The sequence below is a fragment of the Mustela nivalis genome (assembly GCF_964662115.1).
Source record: "Mustela nivalis genome assembly, chromosome: 2".
Lineage (NCBI taxonomy): Eukaryota > Metazoa > Chordata > Mammalia > Carnivora > Mustelidae > Mustela > Mustela nivalis.
This window is the reverse complement of record NC_139021.1, coordinates 44,806,728-44,824,664: the sequence shown is the minus strand read 5'-3', so window position 1 is coordinate 44,824,664 and position 17,937 is coordinate 44,806,728. Positions and strand designations below refer to the sequence as shown.

The 17,937-nt window shown below is 38.6% G+C and overlaps 1 protein-coding gene across 2 annotated transcripts in view; it reads right to left on the bottom strand.

Moving 5' to 3' along the window:
- NBN (nibrin) overlaps positions 1-14,449 on the bottom strand; it is a 53,481-nt gene extending 39,032 nt beyond the window's left edge. Inside the window, exons 1-5 of one of the 2 annotated variants that reach the window (XM_082719418.1) lie at positions 14,239-14,449; positions 11,133-11,263; positions 9,862-10,010; positions 9,264-9,423; positions 6,619-6,722 (exon numbers count right to left, since the gene is read on the bottom strand). In XM_082719418.1, coding sequence (XP_082575544.1) covers positions 6,619-6,722; positions 9,264-9,423; positions 9,862-10,010; positions 11,133-11,263; positions 14,239-14,275 — 581 coding nt within the window. In that variant the 5' untranslated portion in view covers positions 14,276-14,449. The remainder of the gene's footprint in view (positions 1-6,618; positions 6,723-9,263; positions 9,424-9,861; positions 10,011-11,132; positions 11,264-14,238) is intronic. The other variant, XM_082719419.1, reaches the window with a different exon arrangement.
- Positions 14,450-17,937: the final 3,488 nt, after the last annotated feature.

Below are 17,937 nucleotides of genomic sequence, written 5' to 3'. Positions count from 1 at the left end.
TTAAAAACAGGGGTAAATTTGAGCCACTCAGTAAGACTGGTTGTTTTTTTTTTTTAAAGATTTTATTTATTTATTTGACAGAAACAGATCACAAGTAGGCAGAGAGGCAGGCAGAGAGAGAAGGAAGCAGGCTCCCCGCTGAGCAGAGAGCCCGATGGGGGACTCGATCCCAGGACCCTGGGATCATGACCTGAGCCAAAAAGAGGCTTTAACCCACTGAGCCACCCAGGTGCCCTAATAAGACTGATCTTGCAAAAAAAAAAATACATCACTGTATTGTGAAGAATCTAACCAAATGTTGGGAGTCAAGTACACATGTGTATATGTACATACGTACATACATACATGTATGTACGTATATACATATATGTATATAATATATAAAATTATTGATAATACAATGAATACACTAAGCTCTGAACTTTATATACCTAGACAAGCCTTCTTCTCTTTACTAGTATAAGGATGAGAACAAGAAAAGAAACTAATAATAAATGTGAGGAAAACACCATTAAAAATCACGCCAAAGGCAAGGGAAGCAAGGGCAAAAATGAACTATTGGGATTTCATCAAGATCAAAAGCTTTTGCACAGCAAAGGAAACAGTTAACAAAATCAAAAGACAACTGACAGAATGGGAGAAGATATTTGCAAACGACATATCAGATAAAGGACTAGTGTCCAGAATCTATAAAGAACTTTGCAAACTCAACACCCAAAGAACAAATAATCCAATCAAGAAATGGGCAGAGGACATGAACAGACATTTCTGCAAAGAAGATATCCAGATGGCCAACAGACACATGAAAAAGTGCTCCATATCACTCGGCATCAGGGAAATACAAATCAAAACCACAATGCGATATCACCTCACACCAGTCAGAATGGCTAAAATCAACAAGTCAGGAAATGACAGATGCTGGCGAGGATGCGGAGAAAGGGGAACCCTCCTACACTGTTGGTGGGAATGCAAGCTGGTGCAACCTCTCTGGAAAACAGCATGGAGGTTCCTCAAAATGTTGTAAATAGAACTGCCCTATGACCCAGCAATTGCACTATTGGGTATTTACCCTAAAGATACAAATGTAGTGATCCAAAGGGGCACATGTACCCGAATGTTTATAGCAGCGATGTCCACAATAGCCAAACTATGGAAAGAACCTAGATGTCCATCAACAGATGAATGGATCAAGAAGATGTGGTATATATACCAATGGAATACTATGCAGCCATCAAAAGAAATGAAATCTTGCCATTTGCGACAACGTGGATGGAACTAGAGCGTATCATGCTTAGCGAAGTAAGTCAAGCGGAGAAAGACAACTATCATATGATCTCCCTGATATGAGGAAGTGGTGATGCAACATGGGGGCTTAAGTGGGTACGAGAAGAATAAATGAAAGAAAATGGGATTGGGAGGGGACAAACCATAAGTGACTCTTAATCTCACAAAACAAACTTAGGGTTGCTGGGGGGAGGGGGTTTGGGAGAAGGGGGTGGGATTATGGACATTGGGGAGGGTATGTGCTTTGGTGAGAGCTGTGAAGTGTGTAAACCTGGTGATTCACAGACCTGTACCCCTGGGGATAAAAATATATGTTTATAAAAAATAAAAAATTATAAATAAATAATGAATTCTGGAACATTGAAAAGAAATTAAAAAAATAAATAAAAATTTTAAAAAATTAAAAAAAAGAAGATGTGCATGGAGCATTGGGTGTGGTGCAAAAACAGTGAATACTGTTATGCTGGAAAGAAATTTTTTAAAAATGGTGAAAAAAAAGAAGATATAGTCCATATAAACAATGGAGTATTATTCAGTCATCAGAAAGGATGAATACCCAACTTTTGCATCAACATGGATGGGACTGGAGGAGATTATGCTGAATGAAATAAGTCAAGCAGATATAAGCACACATCTCAAAGATTTTTTTTAACTCTCAAACATTTTAGCAATATTTATTGAATATTATTCTGTACTAGGACATGAGATATGAAGAGGAATTCAAAGGTGCTCCCACTGCAATGAATACAAATTAATAATAGTTAATAAAAATGTGATATGTGCCTTCGTGCACCCGAATGTTTATAGCAGCAATGTCCACAATAGCCAAACTATGGAAAGAACCTAGATGTCCATCAACAGATGAATGGATCAAGAAGATGTGGTATATATACACAATGGAATACTATGCAGCCATCAAAAGAAATGAAATTTTGCTATTTGCAACAACGTGGATGGATCTAGAGTGTATCATGCTTAGCGAAATAAGTCAAGCAGAGAAAGACAACTAGCATATGATCTCCCTGATATGAGGAAGTGGTGATCAACATGGGGGCTTAAGTGGGTAGGAGAAGAATCAATGAAACAAGATGGGATTGGGAGGGAGACAAACCATAAGTGACTCTTAATCTCACAAAACAAACTGAGGGTTGCTGGGGGGAGGAGGGTTGGGAGAAGGGGAGGTAGGGTTATGGACATTGGGGAGGGTATGTGCTTTGGTGAGTGCTGTGAAGTGTGTAAACCTGGCGATTCACAGACCTGTACCCCTGGGGATAAAAATACATGTTTATAAAAAAAAAATTAAAAAAAAAATTCAGTATTTCTAAAGCAGTATGTTCTAGAAGTTTTAAAGCATTTCTGAGACTCCAGTGATTTGACAGTAAAAAAATTTGGAAAAGAGTAAATTAACTTGGCAGAGACCAATGTTAGAGGCACATTGCCTAAATAATTTCTGTAATTTATATAGACACTTTGAGAGCTACAAATAATGTCTTATTATCTAGTAACTAGTACATATAATTCACACATTCTAGAAAATATTAATCTAGAAATACTGACTTTTTCCTATGTACATTTTTATGGCTTTTAAATTCCTTAAATCATCTTAAGTAAATTTCATTTAATTAAAAGAACATCATCTTAATATCTGTCCCATAAATTTCATCTAATTCAAAGTACATCATCTTAATTTCTGTCCCCAAATTTTTCAAATACAGAATTTTTCTCAATTTATGTATAATTTTGGTCATGGAAACTGTATTTCAAGCCACAACATTCATTTGCCCAACATCTGGACAGCTGTTTATTTCATTAGTCAGTCCTATAGCCCCATGTTCATAATTTGTACAATAACTTACTATACCGCTTTCTTCTGGTGATCTCTGAAAGGCCCAAATTTCAGTGACATTCAAACTTGTAAAAATATAAGGTTATATTGTCAGGAAAAAATTTCTGCCATATGTTAGATTTCTTTGCCTTGAATTTTGATTGATTATATACAGTCAACTCCATAAACTAAGACTGTTTAAGACTAATGTGTCTCTTGGGTCTGATATTTGACTATAAGCCAGTTAGTTAGCCTGTTCTTGTTTTGTGGATGTGGGCAGAAGACACAAGACTCCTGGATCAGAGATAATATGAGCAGCAAGCCTCAGCATATCTGTGGAAGATCTCCTCCCTGACCAAGTCCTGTGGGGATGATATAAAAGGCACATACAGTAGGTTGTATTACAGGAGAGAGGAACAATGAATTTCAGAATCCATGAGTTTCACAGCCAATTATAAGCAGGCCTGTTCTCTGTCCCAAAAGGGACACTACCTCTTCCCTTAAGGCTTCTCACTACAAACGGTAAGAAATGGCCTGGGTATATAGGGCAATCAGGGCCTTGTACTTTTTGCACATTTGACAAGTTGTATTACATGAATGCAAACATTAACCTTCTCCCAACAGTGTTTTCCCAAAAACAATGCTTGTTATTTGAAATATAGTAATTGAGAGAGCACTCCACAATATGAAACTGTAAAAACTCAAACAAAAGTAACTCCTTCTCTTTTTTAAGGAATCATTTCTTTACATTCAGAAAATATACAATATTTTAATGAGCTTCCTTTAATAAAGTACTGATTATCAAAATAAGTATTTTGAATGACATCTTCTAAAAATGACTTCATCTACATTGGTATTTTGATGACAGTTTAGACAAATGAGGTATCACAAATCATGTCAGGTACATAAAGCTTAAACTCTGTCTTACCCTGTCTCTTGCTAATAGTGCAAGAGATGATGACACAACTATACTAAATAGAACTAGACTTTTGTTAGGTTAAAAATATCCCTTTTATTTTAAATACAGTGATAACGCTTTTCAGAACTAGAAGAAGAGACTGTTACATTTTATTATAGAGCCATCACATTTATTTCATAAACCTTTTGTAACCTATCCTACTATTTAATATTTAAATCGAATCCTTCTTCTATTTTATAGTTGAGTACATAGTCAAAAAAGACTTCAACATGGATATTAAAGTGGGTCCCAGTAAGATGAAGGCAAAAACTAATTTTTCAATGTAATATAAAATGTGATCGATCATCAGTTGCCATTATCAAACACAGGCTAATGTAAATGCTTTTCATGGTTAAGACTGAATGAGAAGTTATTACTCTTATAGCAAAGATTTTTAATATAGTCATCTAAGTTAATACAGTCATAAACTGAAGCTAGAAAAAATTATGTTGAGCCTAAAGTCAAAAATAGATCCAGATTAAACATACCGGGGACTCTTAAACAGTGAGTGGAAATCAATGACTAATTCCAAAACTTTCAAGACCATAAAACACATTATCATCATTAGTAGAAACCTATCAGACCCTCCACTTCCAATATAGGATTAATAATCATTTATTATCTGTAGCAAGGATCATTATTTATGGTATTTACTGGCTTCCATAGGATCATGAATAGGCTTCAGAGAAAGATGTGATTCTCCTGAAATACTATGCAAGTTGGTAGCATGAAATTTAAGTTTCTGGAGGAAAGACTAGTGTTTTCATGTTCTCACAGTAGTCTAGGACTCAAAATAGTTTACAATCATCCATTTTAAAATCTGAGGACCTCTTTCCAGAGTCCGAAAATATTACATTATCAATATAAGAAACCTCCCAAATGAAAAAACTAAAAAGAAGAAAAATCTGACTTTCAGTTACTTTGAAAAACAGACACATATTAGGCATAAATAGTACCCTCTCCCCCCCCCCAAAAAAAACCCAGCAATGGGCAAGATACTTTATAACAGCTAATGATATTTTGAACTACTAATAGAATTCTTAACTTGCATGACATTCTAGATTTTTAAAGCCTTAAATATTCAAAGTTGTCCTACAGACATTAAGATGAGCTTATAAATACACAATCTACCTATTAGGCCATATAGACTATAATCTATTAACATATTTTAGGCAAGCATGTTCTTGTGCAAAATTGACTAAAAACACCCACCATTTTACAGTCACCAGCAATTTAACCATACAATCCAAAAATAAAAATCCAAACATCTTCCTCTTCAACCATAGCTCATATTACTTCAAAACATCACAAATACTATATAGTAGATAGATCCCTTAGTCTGGTGGTTTACCAATTTATTTTTTTTATTTTTTTAAAGATTTTATTTATTCATTTGACAGAGATCGCAAGTAGGCAGAGAAGCAGGCAGAGAGAGGAGGAAGCAGGCTCCCCGCTGAGCAGAGAGCCCAATGCGGGGCTCGGTCCCAGAACCCTGTGATCATGACCTGAGCTGAAGGCAGAAGCTTTCACCCGCTGAGCGACCCAGGTGCCCCTGGTGGTTCACCAATTTAGCAGAGCATCTAAAATCATCCTCACCATCATCATAAAGCTATTGTGAATCTTACTCCATACTTACTGCAATCAGCAGCACTTCTTTTAATAAGCACCTACTTCAGTGCCAAGCAAAATGCTCAGACTTTGTATACTCTATTACTTAAAATAACTAATACTATTAAATACTTAAATACAGGATTCTGATTTTTCAAAGGAGGTAACTGATGCTCAAAAGAAATAAGCTCCATTCCCAAAGCCACAGTGCTGTTAGCATTCTGACTCAGGACTACATGATTGCAGAACAGTGTTGCTGCACCAATTGCAGGACCAACAATTTCAGGGGTCCTGCCTGCATGATGCGTGGCACTGGAACATGTGGCCTTTTGACTATACCTCTGTGGCCATTTGCTATCCTTTTTTTTTTTTTGTTTAAATATTGGCACATATGGGGGCACTGGGTGGCTCAGTTGGTTAAGCATCCACCTTCAGCTCAGGTAATGATCTCGTGGTCCTGGGATCAAGCCCCTTGTCAGACTTCCTGCTCAGTAGGGAATCTGCTTCTCCCTCTTCTTCTACCCCCCCCCTTTGTGCTCTCTAATAAATAAATAAAATCTTAAAAAAAAAAAATTGGCACATATGTAACATTTCACTGAGATAAGGAACACCAACAAACCCTGTTACATACTAACAACAACAAAAAAACTTTGTTAAACTGAATACTACATCCTGAAACAGTCATTAAAGAGGAAATCAACCTAAATAAAATCAGTGCTATTGCGTTCTGCATGTCGTATTTTATTTAAAATACATGATGCAGAACTTCCGGGTTGGTGAGCACGTGGAGGTGCCAGGAGAGGAGCGTGCCTGGGGTGAGCATGAAGCTCCGTGCCCCTTCCCCACACCCTGCCTTATGTATCTCTCCATCAGGCTGTTGGTTAGCATCCTATATTGTATCCTTTAATAAACTGGTATAGGTTAAAAAAAATACAGGATATACCTTTCAATTTGTGGAGGCTGTTTATTGGACTTAACCGCTTTAAGAAATTCAGCAAAATATTCTGGCTTTACAATCGGACGACCACAAATGAGTGCACATATTGTCTGGAAAGAAGAAAACATAAGTGAGGACAAATAATCACATGCTAGCTTTTCTTTAAAGGAAAGTTTTAGGTTAGAGACTACAAAGGGGCCGCTCTGTTTAATAGGTTTTTCTTTTCATTTCTCTAAATTTATAAAGGAGCCACAATCTACAAAACTAAAGTATTTGGCCACTGTTTAATTTTGGTATACAAATCTCTGTAATATCACTTAATTTTAAGGAGCCATATATTACAATATTAATTTAAAAATTGCTTTGGGGAGGGCAGAACAATGTAACAAAATAAGTCAATTTTAAAACGTATTCCAATTTAAAAGTTCTTACAATGTTAAAAAGTAGACCTGAGGGGTGCCTGGGTGGCTCAGTGGGTTAAAGCCACTGCCTTCAGCTCAGGTCATGATCCCAGGGTCCTGGGATCAAGCCCCGCATCGGGCTCTCTGCTTGGCAGGGAGCCTGCTTCCCTCTCTCTCTCTGCCGGCCTCTCTGCCTACTAGTGATCTCTGTCTGTCAAATAAATAAATAAAATCTTAAAAAAAAAAAAAAGTAGACCTGAGAATTAAGAAAATGTAACAACTACCCTAGAGAAGACAGTATCAAGAGATACACATGAGCTATAAGATCTTTTCTGCCTAAATGCCCTTTGAACAGATTTTAACTATGGAATAAAGTATTTTCAAGAAAGTAAATAAAGGAATAACTGTTTGGGGTCGTATAAAAGCTCAAAATAAATACATGGAGATTGGGGTTAGATAAGGGTGGAGAAACTTCAACTAGCAAGTGAACTAAGCTATAAACATCAAATAAAAAGATACCACAAAATCTGAAAAAGATTAGAAACCACCACCACTGGAGATGAAAATAAGGATTCAGCATAATTTTAGGAAATAATCCAACTGAAGAATTTCTAAGTGTGCTTCCAATAACATAGGGTATTACTTAAATATGAGCAAGCAATGTAGGGCGTCTCTCAAAACTGGAATCTCAATACAACAACCGCGAATGTAGAGTGAAATAACTGGCCTCTGGCAAAGGGCAGGCTCCAATACATGTGATCCTGGGCAAAGGATTTAAGTCCTCCATGCCTCAGTTTCCTCTTCAGAAAATAAAAATTTAACTGAATGTTCCGTAAGCTTCCTTTTGGTTCAAACATTTAATGATTTTAAAAATATAAGGTAATCTGTACTTTTGGAAAATTTACCAAAACAAATAATATAGTAAGTTGGTTTTCTTTTTTTGGTACATGGCTGATCAAAAATACTGAAAAAGGATTGCTCTGCACGTCGTTGCTGGTGTATATACAGTGACATTCAAATATCCAGTGCTGTTAGTATCTCAGTCGCTGGAATAGTGTACACTTTGGTGAATGGACGCTAGTTCCAAATCTGTCATGGACTCAGTAAAGTATCTCTCAAGACTGTTTAACTGCCTTTGCTCTTATTTCATAATCACCAAGCAAGTGTATGATTATCTAAATTTCACTTCTCAGGTACCTTAGTACCTTTAAGGGGATTGTGTTGAAGTCTATACATAAATATACAGTCACTATGAGGCTGCATCCCTACTATAAACTAATAAATGAAAATTTTGATTTATTAGCATAAATTAGTACTCAGGAGGCCAATCACTCTGCTGAATTTATAACCTTCATAAGCTTGCAAACGACCCTTGATCAGCGATAACCCCACCAACATACAAGTTTAACTTGAGGTTCAATTGAGCAGTAAGTCTTTCTCTCTGATACTTGTTTAACTGTAATATACATATTCTAATTATGTATTAAAAGATTTCTGTACCATCTAATAAGGGAATCTAAATATCTGTTCCTTTTTACTATAGATATTAACCTAAAACAATCTCACATATCTATAGTCAACCTGTTTAAAAGGAGACGAATCACCTCCCAATGTCATTCTTCAATTAGCTTTGGATATAACCAAATCTGATGAAGACGTAAAATCTGAAAACATACCAAAATATATCACTGTTTTAATGAGAGTTGGCATCCTCTAATGGTACATATCTACAGATCTCTAGATGGTGAAGATACAGTACAGTAATAATAAACTATAAACTTAAAAGTCTTTTAAGAGCATTATACCAAATAAAAACTTAGTAAAGAGAGGATGAGACATGAGTTGAGCTGGAGGAAGACAACTTGACAGAAAGGACTAGAGATACTAGCTTTGGAGACTGGCAGTGGACTTCCAGTCTCTAAAAGCTAACGTTTAGACTGGAGATACCAACTACACATTATAATAAACTTATTGGTGAAAATATAACATAAATCATTTTTAAAATGCTAAATTTTTTAAATGCTAAATATAATTTTATAGGCTTTTGCTTGTCTCAAATAATAAACAGGTTATCTTAAACATTATAGCCTAAATGGTACATGAAGGCACAGACTGACACTATATAAACCCACAACTAACAGTTCTGATAGTTTTAAAATAAATGGCTTTAAAAATATCTTGTGTATAGTTGGTGAGTAAGCTTAAATTCACAGAACTTATTTTAATATAATATCATGGCATTCAACCTACTTTAATGGTAACTTTGACTGATATCATGACAAGATGAGTACATTCTTCTGTCCAATTGTTTACAGTATGTCCTCCAAGTTGCAATATAGCGTGATTTAAAGCAGTTTTCCCAGAAGCATCTAAACAAGAAGAGCATGCAACCAAAGGCTCATATTCTACTCTGCAAATGAGAATAAGTTACATAAAGTTATATTATCATAGCTCCAGAGATGGCAATTTATAGTACTTTAAGCTCACATCACATGCTATTTTAATTTTTATGTATTTTTACACTTTCTAATTTATGAAATTACCACTTCCGAAGTCTTGTGTTGCACTTAAGAAAAAACAATGATCTAAGTTAACATTATACTTTAACTTATGTGGAATCAAACAAATGGAGCTCCCATCAAGGATCTCTGTGACCATTCCAACTCTTAACTACTCCTGGCACTGACAAAATGCACTAACCACATGTGATGCAAAGTGCACGAATGTAATAAGCAGGAACTAAATTAAATGGTTTTAAATTCATTATCCATAAATATCATGTCCTTTAAAATTTGATCAGTGCAAAACAAAGCCATCCATTTTTAATACCAATTAAAAAAAATCTTACCTGAATTTACTTTCAAACACTCCAAAAGTAACTCTATCCCCTGTCTTCAAAGCTTGGGAAAGGCCATTCTGCATTTTTTCCTCATTAACAAAGGTACCATACTTAGAATTATCTTTTATTGTCAATATAGGAGTCTCACCAATTTGACTCTGAAGCAAATGAACAAAAAAATCAATACAATTAAAGTCTTTTACCACTCAGTAAATGCAATTCCCAGGGGGAAAAGGTTTCAAAACAAAAAGGAAGTAAATTTTTGAATAGGTAACTGAATAGATGGCCAACCTCCTAACATAGAAGGCAACAGTTACTGTTTCAGTTGCAGGCACAGAAGGCCTTGAAATTAATGGCAAATGCCTGAATTCCAGCATCACTCTTCTCAGAACATGCATCTTCTTTATTTTTGTTAAGTCAGTGCAGAGTTTTCTAACCCCTTAATTTCACACATTTGAGAATTTCTTTGCTTTTGTGTGGTCTGTTTTATGCATGACAGCTTCATCCCGAAGTTTTTTTTTTTATATTACCAAAATAACACAGTTAAAAAAAAAAAAAAAGTCCAATAAGAAAAGGCTAGAATGTCTGACTTAAAGTAATAATTTTATTTTTCCTTTGGGAATTTCAATAATAATCTTCTCTTATACCTAAAAGAATACAGACACCAAAGCTAAATATTACTGCACAGATCCGGCATTTGTTGGTACGCAGTCTTTGCTCAAAATAATGGGTTTTATTATCACCAGTATTATCAAGAGGACAGCCATTTATATACACTAGTATTTTTACCACCCACTGTTGTTATTAAAACAACTAACCAACCAAAACAAAGCCATTCAAAGAACTATGAGACATAGCAACAGGTGTTTTTCCTACTAAAACGAACCAATTCCCACTGTGAAAACCTACATTACATGGGAAATGCCTGTGTTCACATGGCTATAAGAACTCTTTAAAGCAGGAATGTGACTTGGGTCTGTTCACTGCTCTATTGCCAGGGTTGGCACAATGATGGATACAGAGTAAGCACTTAATGTTCATTCAGTAAGTATTCCTTTGAGTTTCTAAATCACTACAAAAGAATAAGACACTGGAACAGAAACTTAAATTATCAAAACAAACACCACTGATACAACCACCAAAATAGTATTTAGTTTTAACATAAAAAAACTAACACCTTTATGGAATTAAAAATTCTACAAACTCCCTCATACACACCAAAGTAATCTTGTAATTTCAACCCCCTCACTTTAAACTAGTGAAATAAATTAGTGACATACCAAGTTGGTTACAGAAAAGTTAGCAGTTAACACAGCATGATTTCGACTGATTGACTGATCACCTTCAATAAGAATGCCACAGTTTTTCCTTCCAACAACGTATTCAACACCAGTCAAAAGTCTGAATGGTTCTAAGAATTAAAAAAAAAAAAAAAAAAGTAAATGTATAGACACATATTTGCTGTACTTACGTACATAGATACAGCAAATATTTATGTAAAATATTTTTATTTTGCTTTTAAACTAAATAATCAACTTCAAATAAATCAAAACTTGTAATTTCCATAAAGCCTCACTGAAAGATGCAAAAGATTAGATGGAAAGCTCTAGCATTTTCTAAAGAGAAAACAATACTGAAAAGTGTCAGCAGTGACTGACTGGCTCAATCCGTTCGTTAAGCGTCTGACCTTTGGTTTCAGCTCAGATCAGGATCTCAGGGTCAAGAGACTGAACCCCATACTGGGCTCCGTGCTCAGTGCAGGGTCGTTAGAATTCTCTCCCCCCATCTGCCTCCACCTCCTTCGCATGTGTCCGCTGGCTCTCACACACGCTGTTGATGAAGTTCTTGAACCTAGGTGAGGTTCAATAGGGTGAGGTTCGGAGCCGACGGCTAAGAAAGAATTCTTTAGACGGCTTTGGTGCAAAAAGGTGGTTTATTAGAGCACAGGGACAGGACCCGTGGGCAGATGGAGATGCTGCTGCGCCGGGCATGGGCATGTGAGGAGTGGCTGGTTATACACACAGGAGTTGGGTAGGTGAGGACAAAGGGGTGTTCAGAAGGGCTAGTGGGGCAAAGAAGACTGTCAGGATATTGAAGGCCTGGTTACTATCAAGCCAAGGCCACTTTCCCTCTAATGAGGCACTAACATAAAGACAATTGGGAGTCTCCTGGTGGAATGTTACATTCCTGCTCTCAAACGTCCTTGTTAGTGAGATTTAGGTTTAGAAGAAATTTAACTTTATTTACTTTTCTTTCTACCTCCGCCTCCTTCGGTTTTTTATGGAGGGGAGGGTGACATTAGGGCTTGAGGAACTGAGTTATGTGTCTTTGGAAATTGGGCTATTGATAAGGTAACTTCTTTGTTGTAAATCTCAAAGACATTTGTAAACCAAGAGAGACTCCTGCCTTGCAGGACTGTGATCTCTGCAAGATAACCATTTGCTCTTCTTTAGGGCAGTCAGGGGTGCCTGTGAAATGTCACAGATATTACCAAGGGGAGTGGGTGGAGAGGGGGTGCAAGGCGCCAGCCCCTGCTCCGTTCTCAGCCAGCCTCCTACTCCCTCATCACTGTCACCCTCTTTCAAATAAATAAAACTTTAAAAAAAAAGTCTTGCCCAGATCAACATACATAAATATACATTACCAAACAAATCACAATATTATGTTTGGAATCTGATTCAAGAATCCACTGGGAAAAATATAATTTTTAAAAAACTGTAAAGAAAAATTTAAAATTTACAAGAACTTTCCCTACCAGATGGTAAACTATGCCCTGATGCTACAGTAACTAAAATATATGGTACTGAATCCAGATAAACAACATAGGTCAATGCAAGAAATGTTCAGACCTGATTTAAGTGTGCATTTTGGGGAATTTTGTTTTGTTGTTGTTATTGTTAAAGGAACCATTTCAAGTACATGTTTAGTTTCTAAAAAAAAATGTTGACAATCACAAATTGTTAGGTAATAGCCTATTTCTCAGAGACTAGCAGTTTAGTATGGGAGCCTGGGATTCCATCTTCGGAGTGGTAAGGTAATTAGGGCAGATAAACTCACGAAGTAGAAAGGCAAGCCACGTTTGGATATTTTGTTATTCAGAAACTCTTACCCTAGAGTGGGTTGTTTCGAGGAAAAAACATTGTGCCTTGGTTTACTTACATTTTTTCCTACAGGAGTGGGCCCATAATATCTGTTAGATTCTGAAAAGTGGTCACAATCTCCTAGAAGTTAAGAATGCTGGGGGGGTGCCTGGGTGGCTCAGTGGGTTAAAGCCTCTGCCTTAGGCTCAGGTCATGATCCCAGAGTCTTGGGATCCAGCCCCACATGGGGCTCTCTGCTCCGCAGGGAGCCTGCTTCCCCCTCTCTCTCTCTGCCTGCCTCTCTGCCTACTTGTGATCTCTGTCTGTCAAACAAATAAATTAAAAAAAAAAAAAGAAAAAGAGAATGCTGGCCACTGATGATGGATGCATTTTTCTACTGTTACCTACCTCTCTCTGTGTAGGAACCCAGAGCCAGCCACAGACAACTGTTCCTGGAAAGGAATTAAGTCCTGCTTCCCAGCAACAGCTTCTGTTCTACCTCGGCACTGCTCCAAGTCCACAGGGAGGCCTTGATCTTTAGTCTTTTTACTACTTATTCCTAACTTCGAACGCCGTTTGTAAATTTAGCTCTTTGGCCTATCAGAATAAACTTCCTGGGGGGCAGGACCTCCTCGTAGGCTACCATCTGCTTATCAATTAAAAAGGACTTTGACCAGGCGAGCAATTAACGGGAGATAACCATCTGCCACTGCTGAAAAGGGCAGAACAGAAACAACAACAAAACCCTACTTTTTCGGGTGTTCGGATGACCAAAAAAGGCTCTAAAACAAAACTGAAATCATGCCTCTCCTGGGGCTGCCATTTACCCAACTCATCTCTGTGGCTTTTCACAAAATTAAACCGTGTGCTCAAAACAAAGTCGTCTGCTGCCATCGTGCGCCTCGCCTGGGATAACTTATTCTAGGTGTTTGGCCAAAAGCTTAAAACGCTGAAGGAGAGAGCAGGTGGCCGGCCAAGACGCAATTCCGCGCGGCCCGTAAGCCGGGTCAGTGCGGGTCTCGCCGGAGAAGCCGGGTCAATGCGGTCGGAGGAGCGGGTCCCAACCACCGAGAACCCGGCGGTAGGCTGGGTGAGGGATGCAGCCGCCAAGGCCCGGCCGGGGTCCCCGCCGCAGTCGAACGATGCGCGCATCCCCTTCCCGCAGCCCCCCGGGGCGGGGACGAAGGCGGCGCCGGAAGGCGGAGCGAGGGACGGGAACGGACCGGAAGCATCCCTCCTCGGACCCTCTGCCCAACGCAGCGGCTCCCGGGAACACGGGGCCGGGGCCTCTCCCCTCCGCCCTTACCTCGGGCCGGGCCCGCGACGGGGAGCAGCTTCCACATGGGCCTGGGTCGCCCGAGTCTCGGCCAACTCGCGGAGGCCTAACCGCGGCTGACCGACGTGCGCGGCCGCAGCTCCTTCAAGCGGCGTGGGCTGCGGAACGTGCGCGCTCCCGGGAGCTGGGCCGCCTAGGAAGAGGAGGGATAAGCAGGAGTGAGACGTGGGCTCCTCGTCGCCTCCTGGTGGTTAAGGAGAGGAACAGTGCGATCTGTATTGAAATGTATTGTATTGGGTTATGAAGTGTGGATCCCATTGAAAGGTGTTCAATGAATATACATACTTTGAATTACGTGTTCTGATCGTGACTAGAAATAATTTTTAAAAAATCAGCTACAAAGCAACGTAAGGAGATTTTCTAATTAAAGACATTAACGTACGAGCCAAGTTTGTAATTCCATGCATTTGTGATTTCTAAAAAAATTGCAGTTACTCCTTTGTATGCACCCCACTGGTGGTGACAGTTAGGATGAAGATAAAGATTTTACCCCAAGTCAATCTTCATTCATCATTTGGTTCCCTTATACCTCTACCCTACTTGGGGACCAAAATAATACTCAGAGTTCCTAGGTATCAGTAATGACTGTGTCCAACAATATTAAAAATGTTTAGGCATTCTCTTTTCTAAAGTGTATGGTTTTCCAAGGGGATTGCCATAAATCCCTTTGGAAAAGATTTGGAGGTGGGGTTGGTGTAGGAGAAGTCATTACCATATATTCTCATTACTGTGTTTCAGGGTCCTCCCTCCCGGCATTCCCGCCTCTCCTTTAGCCACTGGGTTATGGACTAATGAACTGGCACGTCAGGAAACTGGGGAAGAGACTGAAACTTTTTACTGAGGGTGCTGCTCTCAGCCTTGTGTTCATCCATCCTTCTTTTTTTTTTTTCAATAGAGCATGCTCTTTTTGGCTAGCTTTTATCTTTTCCCCTAGGTGTGCCATTTTCTATTAATCATCTCCACAGCTCTACAGCTCTCTCTAGGTCAAGACCGTTGATGGCCACTACAATCTTGCCTCTCAGTAGGACAGTTGTACCCCCCCTCTCACCAGAAAATTCCTAGTCACTTTGATAAATGGAGCATCTGAATCAGAACATTGTCATTTAGTGGAATCCCCAGCTTTCCATAGGATAGCCACTCTAGCATGTCTCCTTCCCTGAGCCTTTTGCTCCTCTGCTTCCACTATCTGCCATGACAATTCTATTTCTACTTCTCTCAATGTGGGCCACCACTTTCTTCAAGTTTCTATGAGCCATCATGGAAGTATGATAGTCATATTTTCTGGGATCCTTACTAGGGCATTCATTCTTCTCTTCCAGATGAGTGCTCCCAAATCAATAAACTCTCCCTTATCCAAATTCATTTTCCATGTCCTCTTGTTCAGCATCCTCAGAATACAATCCCAAAAGTATTCTCCTTGCTCGTGCTGACACATGTTGATGAGCCTGCAGCTCCTTTACTATAAAGTCACATCTTCCCTCATCAGTCCTTCCCCAGCTGGGTTACCCTATCTTAGCCCTTTATTTTTTGGTTGCAAGAAGAAGAGATGGGGCAACGTCAGAGTAACAAAGGAATATTTATTTGTTGCTTACTAATAGCATACCTCTGATAATCAGCTAATCAGAGCATTACCTCTGATAATTAGAGGTTAGAACATTTTTGAAAGAGAGAGCACAATGCAGATAGAGTTTTAGATCGGTTGCAAGTTGCTTACTATTCCATGCCCCCTGCTTTCTGTAACTTACTGGCTTCTTCTCTCACCTGCTGTTTTGTTGTAAACAAACCCTGATAGATTGTTTAAGTCTTCATGAAAACTTCCCTCTATGTTTTGCTTTAAATTAAACATAGCTCTCACTCTAGAACAGTTTTTGTCTACTGGTTCTAGGATAGTTGCCCCAATGCCTCTGCCACAGTTACTGACCAATAGGATATCCACCATATTTTTTGGCCAGGAGGATTACTCTTTCTCCCTAAATCTATACCTTCACTTTCCATTTCAGTGTCTTACTCTTCCCAGACTTGCAAAATCTCTCCTAGATAGAACCATTATGTGTGAGTAGCTACCCTTTATGAATCCTGTTCCTGCTGCCTATTGCAGATAAATCTATGTTACTTGTCCATATTCATTGAGAACATTGCCACCTGTGTGAGAGCTTTCTTCTCCATCCCAACTCCTGCCATTATTCTCAAGCAACTGTAAGACAGAAATGGAAAACTCGTTTTACCCATTAGGCTCACTTTTTTTTTTAATTTTCTCAAATCCTGTGATTTTCACCTCTACTACACACACACATCCTCTTTGATGGCCACCCTTTAGAACTTTCCATCTCCAGAAACTTCCCCATCTTTAATGTCCTACTTTCTGACTGGAGCTGCCTAGCCCTCTACGTTTCTTATATACTTATTCCATAATACCTGCTTTTTAGCTTCATCCAGGTCTCTTACCACTTGATCCCTTTACTTTACACAGGTGATCAGTCTCCTCTCCTTCAAGATATTCAGGCTGCATACCAGGATTGGAGCTTGAACTACGATTACAGCTCTGCTTTCAGTATGTGGAGCAGCTCTCAGAACTACTTTTAGTCTCAGAGCTCTCACCTCTATAGCTAACTTGTCTATGAGCCCTAAGAAACCCCAACTATGAGCCAATTAATTATACAACCACCTTCTGTACTAAAGCTTCTGCATTAAACTGTCTATCTTTGAAAATGTGGAATCAATGAAAATTCATAACCTCTAATATTAGTTGAACTATAGAACATGACTCATCAGCCCCACTTCCTGCTTTAAAAAAAAAAAAGTTTTTTTTTTTTTTGTTTTTTTTCTGGGGCACCTGGATGGCTCAGTTGGTTATGCAGCTGCCTTCGGCTCAGGTCATGATCCCAGGATCCTGGAATCCAGCCCTGCATTGGGTTCCTGGCCCAGTGTAGAATCTGCTTCTCCCTCTTCCTCTGCCTCTGCCTGCTGCTCCCGTTGCTCGTGCAGCACGCGCTCTCTCTCTCTCTCTCTGTCAAGTAAATAGATAAAATCTTACCAAAACAAAACTCATTCTCTGAAGTCCTGAAGAGCTATCCCATACCTTTGCTAATATCTACTCAAATCTGGTCATCTCCTGGCCTCCTTCAAAGAATATGGTGTTGTATGTTACTGAGGAAATTCGGTAAGGACTTCTTCATAATTTCTATCCTACTTTGTCCTTCCCCCGTCATAAAAGGAACTTCTTTTCTTTTAAAATCTACACCTACACCTCATCCTTACCTTTTTCTCTCTGGTTTCAGGGTATAATTTGACCCTTCAATTTGGGACCAACTCCTCCACTTGTGCTCAGTTTAAATCCATTCCTTCTCCTCATCTGTCCCAAGGCCTTGTTTTATCAGTTACCTCCTTCTCTTACATAATTTCCATTTTTCTCTTTGATTCCTTCACCTTATCTTAAAACCACTGAAAGGTCAAGTTGCAGATAAAACAATGGAACAGAATAGATAGAAAACCCGGAAATGAACACACAATGATGCAGTCAACTAATCTTTGACAAAGTAGGAAAAAACATACAACAGACAGTCTCTCCAAAAAATGGTGTTTGAAGAACCGAACAGCAACATGCAAAAGAATGAAACTGGACCACTTTCTTTTTTAAGATTTTATTTATTTATTTGACAGAGATCACAA